This window comes from Delphinus delphis, chromosome 7 (assembly GCF_949987515.2).
Source record: "Delphinus delphis chromosome 7, mDelDel1.2, whole genome shotgun sequence".
In the NCBI taxonomy this organism is placed as follows: domain Eukaryota; kingdom Metazoa; phylum Chordata; class Mammalia; order Artiodactyla; family Delphinidae; genus Delphinus; species Delphinus delphis.
The window spans coordinates 106,774,846-106,796,102 of record NC_082689.1 but is presented as its reverse complement, the minus strand read 5'-3'; the positions used below and the strand labels follow the sequence as shown (position 1 = coordinate 106,796,102).

At 41.4% G+C, this 21,257-nt stretch overlaps 1 protein-coding gene across 3 annotated transcripts in view; it reads right to left on the bottom strand.

Annotated features, from left to right (window-relative positions):
• CNTNAP5 (contactin associated protein family member 5) overlaps positions 1 to 21,257 on the bottom strand; it is an 866,498-nt gene that overhangs the window by 250,541 nt on the left and 594,700 nt on the right. For all 3 annotated transcript variants that reach the window (XM_060016951.1, XM_060016952.1, XM_060016953.1), the window contains one exon: positions 17,946 to 18,065. In XM_060016951.1, coding sequence (XP_059872934.1) covers positions 17,946 to 18,065 — 120 coding nt within the window. The remainder of the gene's footprint in view (positions 1 to 17,945; positions 18,066 to 21,257) is intronic.

The window sequence follows — 21,257 nt, the reverse complement described above, 5'->3', positions numbered from 1 at the left end:
GCTCAGCGGCCGTGGCTCACGGGCCCAGCCGCTCCAGGGCACGTGGGATCTTCCCGGACCGGGGCACGAACCCGTCTCCCCTGCATCGGCAGGCGGACTCTCAACCACTGCGCCACCAGGGAAGCCCCGCAAGCCCTTTTGAGGAAGTGATTCGGAAGGAGCAGACGCATCACTTCATTGCGGGGAAACAGATCTGGGAACCTCTGCTGAGGGGATCCGTGTCCCCTTCTCCTCAACCTTTAAAGGGAAAGAAGACAAGAGGTGGAAAGCAGTTTTCAACTTCTTTAAAAGCCTTCAGAATTCCCGCAGGAGCTGTTTCCCCTCCCTTGTGGATCAGCCCAGCTGCCTAGGCGAGCATCCTCCTTGCCTGCTAAAACCACTTGCAGACGTGGCTGCTTTTAGTGTCTGGGCTTCTGCGGCTGTTAGGGGAAGGTAGCATTACCGGTTTAAGACTCCTGGTAGGGCCACTGTGCACGTTGCATTAGCTGGAAGCAGGAACCGCAGCCCCCGGGGCGCTGGAGGGGTAGGGGGTTGCGGGGAGCCCCTTTCAGCCCCTGCTGCTCCTTCACCAGCCCGCCTGGACCACACACCTGACGACTTCCAGACAAAATACTTGACCGTGATTTATTCTACTACTTCGCTCGAGCCTTTACTTTTTATGTACCTTTTTGGGGGGTTTTCTTTTCCCTTGCTTTACAATTAGTGGCATGATCAAAGAGACCTGGGAAATCTGTTTTATGATCTTGGTGGGGGTGATGTGTGGTCTTGAACAGATTTCATGTGCATTGCATGGTGCTTTGCTTCTGATTCGCTGGTTTATTCAAGGAAAACTTAACGGAAAGTCTAGTGTGTGCAGAGCACGATGTTAGGAACTGAGTAGGTTGTGGGATGAGGGGGTACCAGGCTGAATGCCACCCCGGCCCTTGAGCGTAAGGTGTTCACAGCTGGTTCTGGGAAAGAAGCTCCATGGAAGCTGAAAGCTTGCAGCGGCAAATATGTGGCCAAGGGGAGCCTGTGCCCGCCTCCCAGGCAGGGGAAGGGCGGGGCGGGGTGGGGTGGGGGGTGGAAGGGGGGCTGCACATCCAAGTCACCTGATGGGAAGAGGGAGGGGCTTTTGTTGCTATGAGACATTTTTAGAGGCTTTTAGGAGCATCTTTGTGGCAGGCACTGTTTTGGTGCATTCTGAGGAAAACTCTGGGCACTGACACAGACATGAATTCACTCCCTCCATCTGTCAGTTACTAGCAGAGTGATGCTGGAATTCTCTCCAACCTCTCTGAACCTCTGTTTTCTCAAAATGAGAATGAGAAATAATCTCTACCTCACACTTTATCATGAGGATTAGATGAGATTGACTCTAAGACAATATATATAACCCAGTACCTGGACCAGTACACAGTAAAGAGTAGTCCCCATCCTTCCTTTAGTAAGAGCTAAGGTAGCCAAGACGGAACTCATAGAGTAGTGAGCTGACTGCAAAGTGCTTGCCTTGGTCCTAAGAAGGGTCACCCAGCACTTATGTCACCTCTCACCAGGTCACAGAAGAAGACAAGCCTTCTGAAATGGAAGAGTCTACTTACTCTGCTTCCACAGATCTTAGATTCTGGCTCTGGAGGTGACTGACAAAAAGAAAGCTCAAAGAGGAACATGGAATTATTTATCTTTCTTTCAGCTGATGTCCCTGCTCTGGACTTCATCACACTATCAATTTTATTGTCAGAGTGCCAGCATCATCTCCGGTGGGAAGTCTTTTCTAACTCCTCCAGCATCCTGTGTTTGGCTCACTCAAGCGCTATTACTCCAACTTGTTTACTCAGACCCCCAGCTAAACTCTAAGCTATACAAGGGAAGAGAATGTCTCGTGAAGTCTTTGTATGCCTAGCACCTGGCCCACAGTAGCCATTCACTTACCACTGAACTAAACCTTCAACAGACTACCAAGATTTTTACTGGCTTCAGTGACAGCTCTTAAAATCAACAGGAAAGTGATACATGATAGGAAACGATGTTTCAATGCATACTTGAAATTCTGCTGTGCAGCCCAGAATATCTATTACAAGTAGCAGAATTTTGGAAAAAAGGTAAAGTATCTATCAATAGATGTTCGATTGGACACAGTATAGTTAACTGACACAGTGAAATACTATGTAGTCATAATAAAGACCACATAAGATTTCTCTAAACCAATCTAGAATGATTTCCAGGATAGATGGAATGATTTCCAGGAATTAAGGTGCAAAAGACTACGCTACATGTTGTGCAAGAACAAAGGAGAAAAAGGGGTACACAGAGGAAGGATACACTAAATGATTATCGAGAGGAGATGGGTAAGAACAGAGTGAAAGCAATATAAGTGAGAACAAGACATCCCTGGTCAACCATTGTAAATATATTTGACTTCTGTAACATTAAAATGTTTTATATATTTAAAACATAAAATTAAATCAAAAGGATGAAAAAAGGCAAACCCTAAAACTGAATATTAAGCAGATACAAAAATCCCTGTCTATATATTAGATAAAATAAACACAAGGGAGAAAAAAAATCATTCAAGTAACTTTTTTAATACTCTATTCTGTCTAGCTATACATCCAAAATTTTAAATTCAAGTAAACCTTAAACTTTACCTTGTTATTAGTAGTGCTATTGCTGATGTGATTCTGAAACTATTGGTGTATATTACAGGATAGAATAAATTAGAAAATATATTGATGCTGGGGTAATTTCTCAGTGTGAGAGAAGAGAAATATATATGGAAGATAGAATGATGAGAAAAGATCTAATGGTGCTGGATTTGCCTTAAAGATAAATGTATCAACTCATAATTTAAACATACACACACACATTTTTTAACTCTGTCCACAAAAAAGGCTGAGAAGCAATAAACAAACCTAACACCTAGATCTTAACTTTCAAATACCATTTGCTACAAAAAGGAACTAGGCTTCTTTGGGGAAATAGCTGAGTCTGGGTCTAGGCAGGGAAAGTTCAAGGTAACGTCTTGGAGCATCTTGTGCTAGAAAGCGTGGAAGTGCTCCAAGATTAATGGGGTCATGCAAGAAAGACATAGGAACAGAATTAAAGGAACCATTACTAGCTAATTTGGGGACAATTTGAACATCTAATAAATATAATGTAATAGTAACAATGTTTTAAAGCGAAATAATTTATGAGCCTCTACTGATACAAGGGTAAATGGAGGCAAGGTGAGAAATAAAAAGCTCTGTAGACAAAAACAGCTATAAATGCAGAAGGGATAATATAATTAGAAAAACAACATATTACAAACTCCAGTGTCATGACTTACACAGGTCAGGACCATTAACACATGGAGGGAGAACAGGATACTCACATAATGTCTGCATAGAGCTCCACAGATAACTGATTGTAAATCACCTTCACAATGCAGAGATCTGGTGGAGCTGCTTTAGTCAAATGATGGAGCAGAGCAAGCCAGTCATGGCACAAACTGACATCATGTGCCTTCTGATGGGAGACACCCCCCATGAGGCTTTCTGCCAAAGTATTCTAACAATGAAGAAATAACCAGGAAAAAAACAAAATGTGGAACATTTTACTTCTTAAATTTATTTTTTATTGACCTATACTTGATTTACAATGACGTGTTAGTTTCTGCTATACAGCAAAGTGATCATATACATATTTATATTATTTTTCATATTCTTTTCCATTATGGTTTATCACAGGATATTGAATATAGCTCCCTGTGCTATTCAGTAGGTCCTTGTTGTTTAGCCAGTCTATATATACTAGTTTGCATCTGCTAATCCCAAACTCCCAATCCACCCCTCCCTCACCCTGCTCCCCCTGGGAACATTTTACTTAACAACTGGCTTGTACTCTTCAAAAACTTAATGTCTGTTATGAAAAGCAAACAAAACAAGATAGGTTAGGGGTGGGCCCTTCTAGTTAAAAGAGACTAAAGGGACAGGACGATTAAATCCCACCTATGGACATTGCTTGAGATCCAAATAAAAATAGAAAAACAGACACTGCTATACAAGACACTGTAGGGACAAGATGGATTATATACCAGATAACATTCATTGAAGTGATGTTTATTTTCTTCTTATGGTTTTATTTTTGTGCTTATATAGCATAGTGTCTATTGTCGGGAGATGCAAGTGAAGTCTTCATGTTTAAATTATCACTATGTCCACAACTTGCTTTCAAATAGTTCAGAAAAAGAAAAAAAAAACATTTTATATGAGGATGAAGGAAGGACAGGAAGGGGGCAGATGAGAGTAGCACAAATGTGTGCAAATGGGGCAAAATTTTAATATTCGGAGAGTTTAGGTGAAAAGCCTATGGATGCTCATTTTACTATTCTTTCAACTTTTCTGTAGGTTTGGATATTTCAAAATAAAATCTTTGGGGAAATAAGATAGTGCTTGACACAGTGCTTCACATGTAGAAAAGGCTCAAAACTATCCTACTCTGCCCCAGCAAACTCGTGTGCATGCGCCCTTATAAACACACACACACACACACACACACACACACACACACACACACACACAGAGCTAAGGACCAATGGACCAAATAATTATCCAAAAGCAAAAACTATTATCAAATTCAACCATTCACACCATGGTAGCCCATCTATATTCAAATGTAAGTATCGGTTATTGCTGTTGAATTAATTTGCAAGGGTGCTTTGAAGGCACCCGGTGTTATATATATATTCCTACAATTTATTAGTTATTATTTTCATCACTGTATCCCCAGAAACACCAAGAAAACAGTGTCAAGGCTTCTGGTAATAGAGTGATGAAAATAATTATGGCTAACACATATTGAGTATATAATGCCAGGAATTTTTTCTTATAGTTTACAAAGATTAGCTCATGTAAACCACACAACAACCTCATACATAGGTTCTGTTATTAATGGCAAAGGAGGAAGCTAAGGAACAAGGAGCCCAAGTAACTCCCTAGATCACGTAACTTGACAAAACTAGGAAGTGTCAGCGCTGGGATGCAAACCAAGCACAAGTTCTTACCACCAATGCTAGATTGGATAGATGTTTGTTGATTATGTGGATTCAAGGGGGAGCCTTGAGAATGGTGATGGGCAAAGGACAGTCATAGGAGAAAAGAATGAAGGCTCGGTCTAAAGAAGGAGGTGAGGAAATGACATTCCAGAAGAATAAAACTGGATAAAAAAGGCATGAGAGTTGGACAGAATACTCATAGGTGGCACGGAAAAAGCCGTGTGGAACCGTCCCCACAGACAGTCTAACCAGCAAATGTCTCTTACCAGCTTCCCTTTACAAGCAGATACAAATAGAACAAACTCTTGTGCCCGGAGCAGGAAAGGCTGATTGTTGCTCCTGAGACCTGAGTTCACCTGCTGTGAATAGTTATAAAAAAAGACTCCCAGACAAAGGGTCCCTCTGCTTCCCTTACTTCACAGAATGTGGAATCATAAGCTGCTAGTACATCTTGGGCTTTTTAAATTCTTTGGAAGGTCTAGACTGACTTTTAGTCATTATCTCTCCCCGGAATCCTGGGCTCAGAGCAAAAGTGAGCGAAAACAAGCAAGCTTTCTGGCAGACACATTTGACTCCCACTTGTTATTTCATTCTTCTGATCAAGAAAAGTTCTTGCCCGATGGTAATCTTGTATTAGAACACACAGGGGAGCCAGGAGCCCTCAAAGGAGGCAAACAGCCCTTGGTTACAAGCTCACTGCATCGCCACACCCATACCACCGCTGAGCTCGTCAAGATTGATTTTTCCTCTTTTCTCTTCTCTGCCTAGCCTGGGACACCTATCTTTCAACTTCATACCTAAGCCCTATGTCTCCAGCAAAGCCTTACTTGATCACTCCTGCCTCTGTATTCCTTCAGCATTTAGATCTTCCTATGATGATGGAGCTGGGTGATCGTGATTTCTATTTCCGGAGCTCTTAGATAATGCCAGATATTGTACTGAGCATATGAGGTATGTTGCTCATTTAATTTTATTTTAATATTTTTAATATTCATTTTAATTTTCATTTAATTGCTCATTTAATTTTATTTAATCTGCACATCAACCCACTGAGGTAAGAGTGACTGATCGTCCCCATTATGCAGATGAATAAACTGAGCCTCACAGAAATGAACATGCCCAGGATCCCATGGCTGTTGAGTATCTACAGGATAATTGGATGAATTAAATACGGAATAGGATGGCCTAAATGGAAGGGCTTGAAGAGCTGGAAGTTAAGTATGAGGTCCTAGGGCACAAGGGTCGGTGGTTTATAGTGGCTTATACAGCACAGAATACAGGGGAGCCTCAATATATACTGGTTGTTTGGACTGTGTCCTGATCCCCACACACCAAGAGGAAGGGCTCGCCAGGTATCTGCAATAAAAATGTGCTGTGAAAAGTCCATCAAGAAGGGGTCAGGATAAGCCTTGTGTTTAGGTCTTAAGAAGAACAGCTCTTTTAGTCACTGACCAGTCCCCCCACCACCTTAGAAGTGGAGAGACGAATACGGAAGGAGACATTAAATGCTATACACTGTGCTAATCACCTTATATAGATACTTCCCAAGGTCCAGAGTCTTCAGGTGCTTGCTAAAAATGTTACTTTTGATCGCTGCCCTAAACCTACTGAATAAACATTGCTGGGAATAGGCCTCGGAAAAGGCATTTTAAACATTCATGTCAGTTCATTTTGCAGAGAAATAAAATTTAAGAACTTTTGTTTCATATAATTCTCATCGAATGCTCAGAAAATCATAAAAGATGGATATGATTATCCCAATGGATAAATGAGTAAAGTGATGCTCCAGGAAAGTATGATACAGACCTCCTTCCTTCAGGGTCACTTCCTTGAAGAGCTTTCCACTGTGGCACTGACCGATGGATGGAGGCAGCACAGGCCAGAGGAAGGGTGGACACATGGGTCTTTTTTTGTTTGTCTTTTTTTGTTAGAGCATCTGTGTCACCTGGGCTAGGAACCCAGGCACGGGAATCACAGATGTAGACCCAGCTGCTGGCTTCACTATTCGCTCCTTGCAAGAACTTGGACGAGCTATTTAGCCTCTCAAGATTTCAGTGCCCTTCCCTATAAAATGGAAAGAATGGCACCTTCTTCACATGATTGCTAGAAAACCTGAACGACCTCATGGATGTAAAATGCCTAGCATGGCACCTCCAACAAATAGATGCTCAATTAAATGTTAGCTGTTTCTAGGACAAGATTCAGCTCAGAGGGCATCTCTTCAAGCACATCTTCTCTGAGCACTGTCCCCAGTCTCCTCATATCTCTTGATTTAACAACCGTGTCCTTTGTACTCTTTCTGCACCATCTATTGGCTTCTATTCTATCTTCCACACCAGGCGGAAAATATCTGTTTACAAATTCTGACTCCTTTTCTGAACTGTGAGCTCCTTGAGGACAAGACAAGCATCCATTCTGAAACCTTAGGGCTTATCTCCATCAGTGCTGAAAAATTTATTTAAGTGGCTTATCCTGGATGGTCAGCTGAATAACTGACTGGCTGAATGAATGAATGAATAATGTAACTGAACCCATGAACAAATAATTGTGGAAATGAATAAATGAGAGAATTAAAGAATGAGTAAATAAATGAGAGTTTAATAAAGGAATTCAAGAAATGTTAGTTAAGGGGGGGTGAATTTATGAATGAGCAAATAAGTCAATGGAAATCACATTGCAATCATTCTCCCCACCCTTGTGCTGAGACTCCTGTCCTTACCCCCTGTGGTTGAAGCCAACTGGCGTGCTAAGCTGGTGTGAAAGGCGTTTCTCTAAGTGCCTGTGAAAACGCATGGCAATTCAAAGGTGACAGTGCTTTACTTTCTGGGTAATGCTACAGCTTTATGACTTAGTAGTTTTCTTTAATGGCCCAGTTTAGCAAGAGATTATGCCACCTGCTGCCAGTCCAGAGAGACCCCTTTAAAACTTGGGCCTTCCACACAAGCAGATCCACTCCCCAGCTTCACCTAAGAGACCAGCCTTCTGGAAGCTCTATGTGGTCCCCACGCCTTGGCTGACAGCATGATGTATTAAACAGGGAGACAGACATTTAAAAAAAGCTTCCCTCTTCTAAGCTGGTGAACGACCATTCTTCAGCCCCAAAGAGTCCTCTGGAAAACACTTGATTTACAGAAAGTAAATTGTCCCTCTGGAATAGAAGCAACGACACAAGGATTATTCCAACTGGTTAAACTGCTAGCGAGCCACCATGCATATGTCACCCATGAGCGAGTCTCAACCGAGAAAGGATGCTTGGGCTACCAGGGACACAGCCTGTGGTCTCCTGTCCGGATCGATCTGAACCTGCTGCCCACAGAGAAGCGACATGTTTCCAAAGGAAGGGGGAAGAAGAGAAGGAGAAACACCTACATTTTCTCCACCACTTGCTCTGTGTCAGTCACTCTCCAACATTGTTTAAATGTTAACTCATTTAACTTGACTAGATACCAATCATAAAAAGCTATTGTCATCACCCGTCATGTACAGAGCAAGAGACTGAAATACAAAGACCAGGGGCCTTGTTTGTGGCCCCTAAATAATTATAATAGATAATAACGATCATAATTTGGAGGATGTAATAAATACCAGGCATTGTCCTAAGACTTTTAATTAATGCATATGAACACATTATACAACAATGTCCTTCAAAAATTGTAAGCCATGAGTAAGGAGCTTGGAGTTTGCACAGGTAGAAGGGGAAGGGGATGAGGAAGCATGGTCAGATCCGTTTTTAAAGCATCACTCTTGCTGTTGTGTGAATTATGAATCAGAGTGGGAAAGATCCGGGTGTTTTCTTACCACAAGGACATGAGATGATAAATTCTGTGGACTTGGGGGACCGTGTCTTAATCACTTCTATATCCTCAGTGCCTTGTCAGTGCCTGGCCAGAGCAGACAACCAATGCATAATGATTCAAAGAGAAGAAGGTTGTCTCCCATGCTTTAGACCCCTTTTATAAGAAGTACTGCATACCAGACATAGCAAAAAACTTAGATCTGATGGCTCTAATTGGAATCCTCTTCATATAACTTACTAACCTCATTAGCACATTTGTAAAAAGAGAACAATATTCCAGCTACTTCACAGTGATGCATCTTGAACTAGTCCTGTGCCCAGTAGATATTTGGCACAGTTTTACAGCCTGTAATCAAGTCACAATTTTTTGGCAACAGTACTTCTGCAATGATGGCTATCCAAAATATGATTAAGAAAACAAACTTGAGAACTTGAGCCCAGCTTGTCCTTGTAGAAGAATTTGGCAGGGCAATGGAAGCTAATACTTCCTTTTTGGTGTGTGTGTGTGTGTGTGTGTGTGTGTGTGTGTGTGTGCATGTGTGTGTGTGTGTGTGTGTGTGTGTGTGTGTGTGCTAGCAGTAGAGTGTTCGGGGGTAGAAATCAGCCAGTAGGAGATACCAAGACAAAACTTAATTACAAATGTACATGGGACCAACAATTGAATTCTACTTCTCTTTGGTGTAAAAAAAGCTGCAGAAAATTAACAATGCACTAAGAAGTTCAGGGAGAAATAAATGTGCCATAAGTAAGTGGTCTCATCCTATGTCATGGGTAACTCTTGTTTCCTGTACACTTTCATACCCTTGTGCAGGCCATACATAAAACTGTAAACTCAGTGATGTTGCTCTTACTTTGGGAAGCAAGGCCAACAACTGTCAGACCAAACCGAATGGACACATTCCTTTCTTTCTGTCAGTGACTTGGATGATAATCTATTACCTGCAATCCCATTGCATACTTATGTACAGGAATATTGGAGAGACTTTAATTGCAGCTTCTCTGCCTACTCCATTATGCATGCTTTGATGAGTTTTAATGAAGCCAGAGCCTGCTGCCAAAGGAGTGAGAAACAGAGCCTCATAATAGCAAGAATGTTAAGATATGGAAACTTGCAAGGTGGTTTGAAAATGCATTAGGAGCTCTTTGAGAAGGAAAACAAGTTTTGCTTTCAAGATTTGACTAAACCTTCCTTGCAAACTTCTTGCAATGCCTGATGATAGCTGTACAGGTCTAGATACACGAAACGGCATTGTATCCATCAAGACGGGAAATAACTGTGTTTTTGTTAGTGGTTCTGGACAATTTTGCATCTCAACATGCAATTGTACTGCACAGAGGAAGAACAGTGTGTGGCTGGGAAACATCTTTTAACATGTTGACAAGGTGTCCTGTTAACATTCAAAATGGCAAAATGTAAACAGTTGAATGAGTTGAAACGTCAAGTTCTAAGGAAAATCTTCTCAGAGTGCCTCACCCTTCTAATTCTGCTTTATTGATACGGGAAGCTTCCCCTCAGAAATGCTCCCTCCAGGCTCCTAGAAATCCCTCCAGTCTCTGAAATCTCATGGCAATGCAGAAGGAATAAAGACAATATTTCTGGCAAGAGGAAATAGCTATCTTTTGCAACTCGGATGGCCTTATAGATGTTATCTATACCACTAGAACAGCAGTGAGAGTGAAAGAGGTCATGGTTAATATTACATCATGATATTTGGCTACTCTGTTTCCTGATCATCTACATTTGGGGGCTAGGAACTTTGCAGATATATTCTATTCCTCAGATTAATCTCGAAATGAAGACATGTTTATTCTCCATCTTCCTGATAAGGAAACCAAGATCCAGAAATGTTAAATGACTTGTCCAAGGTCACATGGCTAGAATGTACCAGCACTAAAATAGGAACTCCAATGTGACTCCAAAACGTGTTCCTCCCACTACTCATTCTTACGTTTGGAGAAAAGAAAGGGTTTGTGGAGGCTGCATAGCAGTGAGAGGTCTTGGGGGCAATGAGTAGCAGGACACTTTTCACTCTTGGACTTGCAGAAGAGGTTGCAAATAGTAGGAATGACTCAAGCCCAGTTAAGAGTAGACATTAAGGCAATATCCATGGTTCCAAACTGTCATTGATGTAATGGGTCAGGGCCTCAGTCTAAGATAAATTATGGGAAGTGGAAAGAAAAAATAGAGAAAGGCAGAAATTAATCTTCAGTTTGGCTATGATTTCTCAGCAGTCCATTTACACTGGCCTCCTTAGAGTACGTGTAAAAGTAGATCTAGGAATTCCTGACACTCTGTCTCTCATTTTCCATCCAGGACCTCACAGTCCCATGGAACACAGAAGTAAACATCAGTGGTTATAATGCAGTGTGATCAGTGTCATGGTAGAAGTATTCAGAAAATGAGAGGAGAGCACACCCAACCTGTAGGTACCAAGTGCATGAGTCAAGGTTCTCCAGAGAAACATAACCAACAGGATATAAAAACCATATATATTTTTTTTCCAGTGTATAATTGGCTCACAAGACTGTAGAGGCTTGGTAAGTCCAAAATCTGCAGGGTAGACCAGGAGGCTGGAGACCTAGCAAACAGCTGCAGTTCAATCCCAAAGACAGAAGACAGTCTGCTGGCTGACTTTCTTCTTGCTTGGGGGAGGTCAGTTTTTGTTCTGTTAAGACCTTCAACTGATTGAACGAGGCCCACCTACATTTTGGAGGGTATTCTGCTTTACTCAAAGTCCACTGATTTAAGTGTTCATCTCATCTAAAAAAACCCTTCACAGAAGCATTAATGATAATGTCTGACCAAATATCTGGACATCATAACTCAGCCAAGTTGAGGATATACCTACCACATTCTCGTTTATCATCAACACCCACTTCCTGTACAGGTACCTCAGATGTTCGCTAATTCCAGCTCCTTCCTGCACCCTGCTCTTTCTCCACTCCTCTCTTTCCCTTTGCATTGATCCCCGTGACCAGCACTTCCTCACTTCCAGATGGCATCTAACCTATCCTGTGAGTCTACCTTACATTCATTTTCATCCAGCAATACAATTCTGAGTCCTACTAGATTCCTTGTTGTCTCAAATGCATCCCTCCTTACTTGCCCAACTAGACCGGTGTAGCCAAGGATGATCACAATCTTTACGTCATTGGCTGAAACTGTCCACATTCAGGTTAAGGGGACTTTTACCACCAGGTAGTGGCATGGAACCCAGATGCCGTTTGAACAAAACATTACATTCTGGCATATGTCACGGTTTCCCTTAGTTGTCCACTTGCCCCTTAATTATTTTTATTTATTTATTTTTTTCGATATGCTGGCCTCTCACTGTTGTGGCCTCTCCTGTTGCAGAGCACAGGCTCTGGATGCACAGGCTCAGCAGCCATGGCTCACAGACCCAGCCGCTCCGTGGCATGTGGGATCTTCCCGGACTGGGGCACAAACCTGCGTCCCCTGCATCGGCAGGTGGACTCTCAACCACTGTGCCACCAGGGAAGTCCTCCCCTTAATTATTCATCACTTGAGTGGCTTATCAACTTTTAGAGTAAGTTAGCTCTCAAAGTCTCTCCTTCATGTATGTTTTTTGCATTCATCTTAACCTCGCTTCGACTGAACCTGCAAACGGCGGTCCTTTCTGCTTCAGGTGGGAATCTAATGGACAAGTCCATGCTTCATATATTTGCATGGTTTGTGGATTTCACTCACCACGCCCACCTCACCACCATCCTTGATCCTTGATGAATTCAAATCATTTTTCCCCCAGGTTTCTTTGGACAGTTCTTTATAGACAATATATTTTCCATTTGCCCCACTAGATGTACTTTCCATCCTTCTAAAGCCTTCTCTGTGCCCAGGAAGGCTGACTAAAGGCATTACACCAATAAGTGCCCTTGCCTTCTGAATTCTAGTGGAATTCGCTCGATGGAAACCTAGGAAGGAGACTGGAAGGGGTGAGGAGAGACTGAGGTTACTCCCCAAGCTCCTTGATGGCTGTTCCCAAACACATCACAGCTGCCTCAAGGCACGGCTTCTTCACATCCTGCCCTCCTTCTTGCTCTGGCGAAATGCCCTCCCCTCACCTCCATGGACCTGATGGTGGGAACATCTCCTTTGTTACTAGCTCTATAGTACAGTATATTCCCATCATTTCTTCTTGTACATTCATCTCTTTGTAAACAGTCCCTAATGTAAGCCAGATCCGGTCCTCCAGGGAGCGGAACAGTGCTAAAGACCGTGTATAACCTGAGGATGGTGGCTTGTTGTTGGTACTCAGAAGGTTGCTCATCTTTCCTTCAGGGTCAGCTAAATAGTCTGGCATGCTCAAGAATGATCTGATAAAAACTGGAGTTTGGGATTAACGTATACACACTACTATATATAAAATAGAGAACCAACGAGGTCCTACTGTATAGCACAGGGAACTCTACTCATTCTGTAATAACCTGTATGGGAAAAGAATCTGAAAAAGAATGGATATATGTATATTTATCACTTTGTTGTATACCTGAAATTAACACAACATTGTAAATCAATTGCACTCCAATATAAAGTAAAAATTAAATTAAATTGAAAAAAAAAATCTTCTTTTCCCTGGAATTAAGATAGCCGATTTCCTTGCTGGGAAACTATAGTTCAGATTATGGATCTTCAGAAACTTCTGCTTGTCCCTAATCAAGTCACTGTGATCCTTTTATTTTCTAGTCATTCAGGTACATGCATTTTTCAGCGTTCTAAACTAGCAACTCATCCTGGTGAGTTGGGTGGTCCCCACAAACGTGCAGGATCAAGGGAGCCTGGAACCTTGTTCCTGACATTCATTTGCTCTTCCTGGGAATGCCTTCCTTTGTGTCTTCTTCTGGCCAGTTCCTACCCTCCATCCAGCTCTTAGCGACGTTTCCTGCCTGCCTGATAGCTCTTCCACGAGTGGCTGGTTCAGGTGCCCCTCTTGTGGGCTCTCAACACACACTACACATGCGCTATCCTTGTCAAGATAATTTAATTGTTGCTGTGTCTTTTCCATGATTAGCCTGTGGAGGAGACTGAAATAATACTGTTATGTGTTGAACTGTGTCCCCCAAAATGATCGCTTAAAGACCTAACACTCTGTACCTGTGAATGTGCAAGGCCTTAATGGGAAATAGATTCTTCACACATGTAATCAAATTAAGATAATGTCATACTCCATTAGGTTGGGCCCTAAGCCGACATGACTGGTGTCCTTATAAGAAAAGAGGAAACAGACACACAGACATGTGAGGGGAAAATGTCACTATGATGTAATCACACAGAAGCAGGGAGACAGTCCCAGGGATGCAGAGATCGAGGGGCTGCTTCTAGGAGCCCAGGAGCACCCATGGGTCAAGCAAACTGCCAGACACTAGGGAGAGGCCAGGAAGGAGACTCCCCTACAGGTTTCAGAGGGGTTGTGGCCCTGCTGGCACCTTGATTTTGGTCTTCTGCTCTCGAGAACTGTGAGACAATATACTCCTGGGGTTTTGGAAGGCACTCAATTTGTGGAACGTTGCTAGACCAGCCCAAAGAGACTAAGACAGACACGATTGTGTACCCTTTGCAGTTTGTGCAGTGCCTGAAATGTGCAAATTTACATTGAGCTGAAATGAACTGTACATCATTTAGAGATAGGTTAAAAGTAGGCCAAGTGTGTATTCCTGAAGAAACTTAACTCTATCTTTCTCATCCTTCTCTCCTACCCCCTAGTGTCAGAATGCAGCCCGGGTTATGGCACCCTGTCGAAATCTGTAGAAGCCTAGATTCAGTCCACTTTACCGATAAGCCTAATCACCCCCTAAGTTACTCCTATAATTTGTCCTACTGTCCCCATGCAGATATCACACTGCCTTACACCAAAGAGGGCAGCTGTTCGCTGAGCACTCGCGGCCCTCATCTCCCCAGGATCACCCCGTGGCAGGTAAGATGCACAGACTTAAATCTCCCGGGAGGGGCAAGGTGCCACCTCACCTATAGAAATGAGGAACTACCCCCAGGGTACACTGTAAAGAGAGATGCGAGGCAGCTGGGATTCAGATTTACAGTTTTCCACAACTAAAACCCGCCCTTTACCCTGATGACATCCATTTGCAAGTATCTGCAGACTTAGGGGAAACTTCTCCTTTTCTTTGGAACCTCAAATGATCTCGCAGGGAGTTCTAAATGAGGGAGGCCTGAGGGCCCCCTTAGCTCCAGATCCTTATTTTTGAGATGCACAGCCAGGCTGGGAGCACCCAGCCGACTGGCACAAAGAGCAGTAAGAGAGAGAGCCCAGGTTCCCTGCGTCCCAGCTTGGTTTACACTCTCTGTGTTATGCCCCAGGAATACCTCTGTAAAGTGCAGAGACCAGTGGCTTTGTGCTCTTAGAAACCGGAGTTAAACACACAGCAAGTCTTCTCTGGCCATTTCCTCCCTCCTTCTGTTCCCCCTTCTCCTCCCTCCCTCCTCCTCTCCCTCCCCCTTCCTCTCTTCCCTGGACCACTTTGTCACACTTTTCCTAGTGTCGTAAGTCACTCAATTTAAGAACAGTTAATACTGACAAATAAAAAATTATGTATTTCATTATCGTTATATTTAGGCATTAAAAATGTTTGTCAGTTAAATATGGATGTAATTCGCCTACAAGGAAGTTGGCTTTTACTTGTACAGGTATTTTAAGAAAACAAAAACAAAACCAAACACCTATATAGTTTGCAATTGCATGTGACCAGAAAAGCATATTTCAAAGAAATCCCCAATCGTGCACAACGCACCCTATCAATTTTGGGACATAACTCAGAGGTCCTGATGCCTTCAGCATCACATCAGCAAAACGACAACATTTAATATACATAAACATTCATCTTTAGCCATTCCTGGACAAAATATCAAACATAAATCCCGAGAGAAGTCTTTCCAAAGAGAGGCAGAGCATTTCATGTAAATGACATCTCTGAATCAGTGTCATTCTACTTACATTATTTTGGAGAGTTAAATTTGTCAAGCTATACTTAATGTATGTATTTTAATTTCAAACTATATATTTTAATGAAAATAGGATGTCTATGCTTGTGTCTTAAATGCATGGTGTAAAAATATACATTTAAGAACCTATACATTCATAGAAAAACACACATATGCATTCATAGCAAAAAGTCCCAAGGAAATTCTAACAATCAAATATCAATAGCAATCCCTGGATTGCGGTTTGTAGGTGACTTTAACATTTCTTCAGACTTTTCTTCTTTTCCTTAAAGTTTCCATAATTAGCATTGATTATTTTTATAACAAAAATAAAAGCATGGCTTCAAGCAAAACATAAGCAATACAAAGTATCCAATTAATGTTTTAGTGATATAGATTATTGCTGCACCAGAAGGTCTTGTTTGCTTCCTGAGTCTTGACTATTAGTCCCAGGATTTATTATCTCAAGCAAGTCATGAAATTCTCATGTGCTCTTTCCTTCTATGTAAGATAGAGTTAAAAATATCCGCCTCATATTTTTGTTGCCAAGAATTAAAGAGATGATATTTGTAAACTCTCAGTTCAGTTCCCAAAGACGGTAGGAGCTGAGTCATTGATGCCATTACCACAAATCCTCTTATTATTTGTCACACCCATCACTCAGCAGGCACTGATCTCCTTTGCCTTGTTCTGCAAGCAAAACACTTCCTCCTTCTTTTGTAAATTGTGGACTGGGGACAAACTGCATCAGTATCATTTGGAAAGCTCAATAGAAGTACATTCACTGAATTTAGAATTTCTGGGTCTGCAAAGTCTATTTTTAGCATGATTCCCCAGAGAGCCATATGTTAATTAATTTTGAAAATAACCAAGATCCACGGAGAAGCCTACTTCTTGACCAGGTTGTTGAACATTATAGGCTGGTACAACCGTGAAAAGAAAACAGTAACGTGATTTCTAATTATGTTATAGGGCTATTGAGAAGCAGCTAGCATACATCTTGAAGAGATGAAGTATGATGGAAATGAAATGAAATGGCATCCAATTCCATGTAACTACCATTTTCTGCAGAAAACCTGGGGCCTTTTGTATTCAGATGGGCAAATTACTGCTAAATGTCCTCAATCACCATTTTGGCAATGGCTTGCTTGCATTTCTACCTGTGATACTGCATGCTATTTTCCCTGATTTTACTGCCTCATGAATGACAATGACTATGCCTTATTTCTCTGCATATCCTGTGTGGCCAGGACAGTGTCTGACTATAGACAGACCTCCACAGGTGTGGTCACCCTGTTGCAGTGAAGTCTGGGGCCTGAGGACTCAGAGCCTTAATAGGTTCCTACTTTTCTTCTTCATTACATGATTCTGCTGGTGTCTCCGAAGGCCAGTGCTCAAAACAAACAAACAAAAAATGTGTATGTGCCAACTGACATTCTAAACAGAGGGAGTGCTTGCATTGCTATATTTTTAAATAAATATTACATCAGGTTTGGGGTGTGGAATTATTTTTTTAAGAATAAATTAGTGATCACATGCTGCTTCTAAACCCATGTAATAATTGGCTCTTAATACGTCCGTAGGCACTTTAGAAAAAAGTGGCAAGATATTATGAGATTGCCAGGGAAAATAGAAATAGCTCAGTGTTTTGGTTAGGCATCTGCGGGATAACTACCCTGGCTAGTTACAGCAATACAGATGATTTTGTTTCATCCTCACAACTCTAAGAAGCAGGAACTACTATTTCCATTTCACTGATGCAGAATTGAAGCTCACAGTGACCCTCGGAGTCACACGGTCCTCAGAGCCAGACCTGAATCAAGCTTTCCCACTTCCTGAATCAGGGCTTTCTATTGATTTTAACTTTTGTTTTTTTGTCTGTTGGGTTATTTTCCTTCTCTTTCTGTTTTTGCATTTTAAGAGAGACATGACCTTGTTCAGCCCTGCAGAAAATGCTTGATATTTAATTCTTGGTTCAGTGGAACCTTGTCAAGACCATTAACAGGTTTTCTTCTCTCATGAAAATAACCTAGCTGCTAAATCCTATTATTTACCTAAATACCATTTCCCCTCTGAAGTTGGTCCTTTAAATTTTTATTTATACAAGTGTCCCCTTCCAGTGGATTTCCCTTTGCATCACGTAGTGACATGAAGCGTGAGTAGGAATTCTGCACCCTTACCTGTGATGTTGCAGTACACTTGGAAAGGTCCCAGCGTCCCACTGCCATCTGAGTCGATGTAGAAGAAACCAGCTGTGTTGCCGTGGTGCCTGTACACCTCGCAGGATTGCTCATAGAGGGCTGGAAAGACACAAATGCAGCAGAGAAGAAACTTGGCTTGGCTCTGCATATCCCTTTGGAGGATCAGTAACTCCTACCTATTATATTTACTTTCAATTGTGATTTCTTTCCTTTCTCCTATAACCTCAACTTTCTCCCCAAGCCTTAACAAATTAGTGCCCCAATGTTTGATGGGCTTGCATCCTCCATTCATCCTAATGTTCATTCTTCTAAACAACTCCGAGTTTACATCCTCCAAAATGTCTCCCCTTCCCTCTTAAACAGCCCTTCCCTATGCTGATGTGTCTGTCCTTCCCCTACACTTGCACAGCTGTGAAGCTAGGGCATCATACACTGTTCTGTCTCCTGCAATAGTTACAGAATCTTTAAGAGTGGTGGCAGTGTGTAGTTTGAGGCTGTGTTCCAGCATCTAGCAGAATGCCACACTCACAGTGGGAGATCAAAAGTTAAAAATGTACAAATAATAAATGCTGGAGAGGGAGTGGAGAAAAAGGAACCCTCTTATTAAACTGTTGGTGGGAATGTAAATTGGCGCAGTCACTAAGATGAACAGTATGGAGGTGCCTTAAAAAACTAAAAATAGAGCTACCATATGATCCAGCAATCCCACTCCTGGGCATATATCTGGAGAAAACTCTAATTCAAAAAGATACATGCACCCCAATGTTCATTGCAGTGCTGCTTACAATAGCCAGGTCATGGAAGCAACATAAATGTCCATCAACAGAGGAATGGATAAAGAAAATGTTATATATATATATATATATATATATATATATATATATATATATATATATATATATACACACAATGGAATATTACTCAGCCATTAAAAAGAATGAAATAATGCCATTTGCAGCACCATGGATGGACCTAGAGATTATCATACTAGGCAAAGTAAGTCAGATAGAGAAAGACAAATATCATATGATATCACTTATATATGGAACCTAAAAAAATGCACAAATGAACTTATTTGCAAAACAGAAACAGACTCACAGACAGAGAAAACAAATTTATGTTTACCAAAGAGGAAAGGGTGAGGTGGAGAGATGAATTAGGAGTTTGGGATTAATATGTACACACTCCTAAATATAAAATAGATAACCAACAAGGACCTACTGGAGAGCACAGGGAACTATACTCAATATTTTGTAATAATCTATAAGGGAAAAAAATCTGAAAAATAATATATATATATATATATATGTATATCTGAATCCCTTTTTTGTACACTTGAAACTAACACAACATTGTACATTAACTATACCTCAATAACAAAATGTTTGATTAGTGAATGTAAAACTGAATATACAGTCATGACTTTTCATTTATAAAGTAAAATGACACGGTCTTATTTCTATATACCCAGAACTCAGCACAATAACTAACATATAGTAGGTGTCCAATCAGGTTTAGTCCATTTTGACTTAACAAGCATTTACTGAGTTCCTCATATGTGTCAACAGTGTGGTGGGCACCTAACAACAGACCAAGGATGTGGCAATGAGTCTGTGCCTTAGAAAGCTCGTAGCCTGGTTACAGCCATAAAGATCTTTATGTGCTCAGAGAGAGGCAGACACAGCTGTCCTGAGATGGGATACTTTGAACAGTCTGAAGGTAAAAGAAATTTATAAATCTCATTACACCCACATGAATGAATTTGGTAGGGTGGAAAGGAGGATCTGCTGCTTCACAGATGAGAAAGTAGAATGTTGTCTGATGCTTGAGACAAAATAATGTAGCTCAGAGCAGCAGGTACGCGTCCAATATTATGTCATCCTCCTGTGTTGAAAACACTTCAGTGGCTCCTAACAGTTTTAAAGATAGAGCACTAACTCCTCACCTTAACTACCATGCCCCTGTGACTAATGTCCCAGCCCAGGAATACGAAGCTGTAGTTTGACATGATCAAGTGTGAGGGGCGCTTCAAATAATTCATTACAAATAAAGTTCTAAAGCTTGAGAGGCTTTGACTTTGTATAAATTAGAGTGAATTCAAGGTGATCCTTGTACTCATGTAATTCTCCCTTGCAGTCATACATTGTTTCTGAAGCTGTGGGTCCATGGGAGTGTCAGTTTGCACCCTGCATATTGAGCATAACATATAGCTTAAACCTGACCTAAACCTGATGACACACCAAGGTGTGTGTCACAATCTGATAACACACCTGGCAACCTCTAAGATAACTCATCAGCACCTCTTGGCATTCACACCCTCCCCTTGAGTGTGGTCTAGACTTACTGACATGCTTCTGACAGAAGATGATGTCATTGTCAAGACCAGGTTGTAAAAAGACACATGGCTTCCAACTCGGGTTCTTCTGGAGCACCTGCTTTTGGAGAAACTGACTGCTAGGTCCTGAGGTAACCCTTTGAAGAGGTCCACAGCATGAGCCTGGAAGCTTCTCTCCAGAGTTTTAACTGAAGTGACAGTAGCCCTGGCTGACACCTTGAAGGCAGCCCCAAAGGACTGGGCCAGAACTACCCAGCCAAGTTGCTCAAGGACCCACAGAAACTATGAAGTAATAATGTCTGTTGTTTCCAGAGGATAACTTTTGCTGTAATTCATCATGCAGCAGTAAAGAGCTAATATACTCTCAAAGCATTAATTCTCTCATGCAGTTATAGGCATAAAAAAAGAGTCTATCTAATACAACTGAAGTAAGGATTCAGAGATAATCCACGTTCAACACTTAGCATAGTACTTGGCACGTAGGAAGTGCTTGATAAATATAAACTATTATTATCATTAATGTTAAATTGTTTCATGCTATGTCACCTCTTACTTTTTGTCAATGTTTTGCTTACTTAATTTTTTTTCATGAATCACAAGACTTGTTAAGAAAAACCAATAGGCCTTACCTCCCTTCTGTGCAGAGATGATGACATTTATTTCTTAGCTTATTCTTTTGGTATTGACTATTGTATCTCTAAATTGTATGTCTATACTGCTACTTCTTGATTTTCCATATTTATAGGTCATCTATTCACTTACCAATAGGAAAGATGAGAATTTAGCTTTTTTCATCACCTCTCCTCACATACAAAGAACTTTCGGTTTCTACATACTGCCAATATAATAGGATCACAATTTTAGTTAGATCAATCATTACTGTTTACGCTAATACAACAGAAAGCATGCTATTCACGAATGTGGTTGTTTCCTTTCCTGAACACAATTTCATTTTT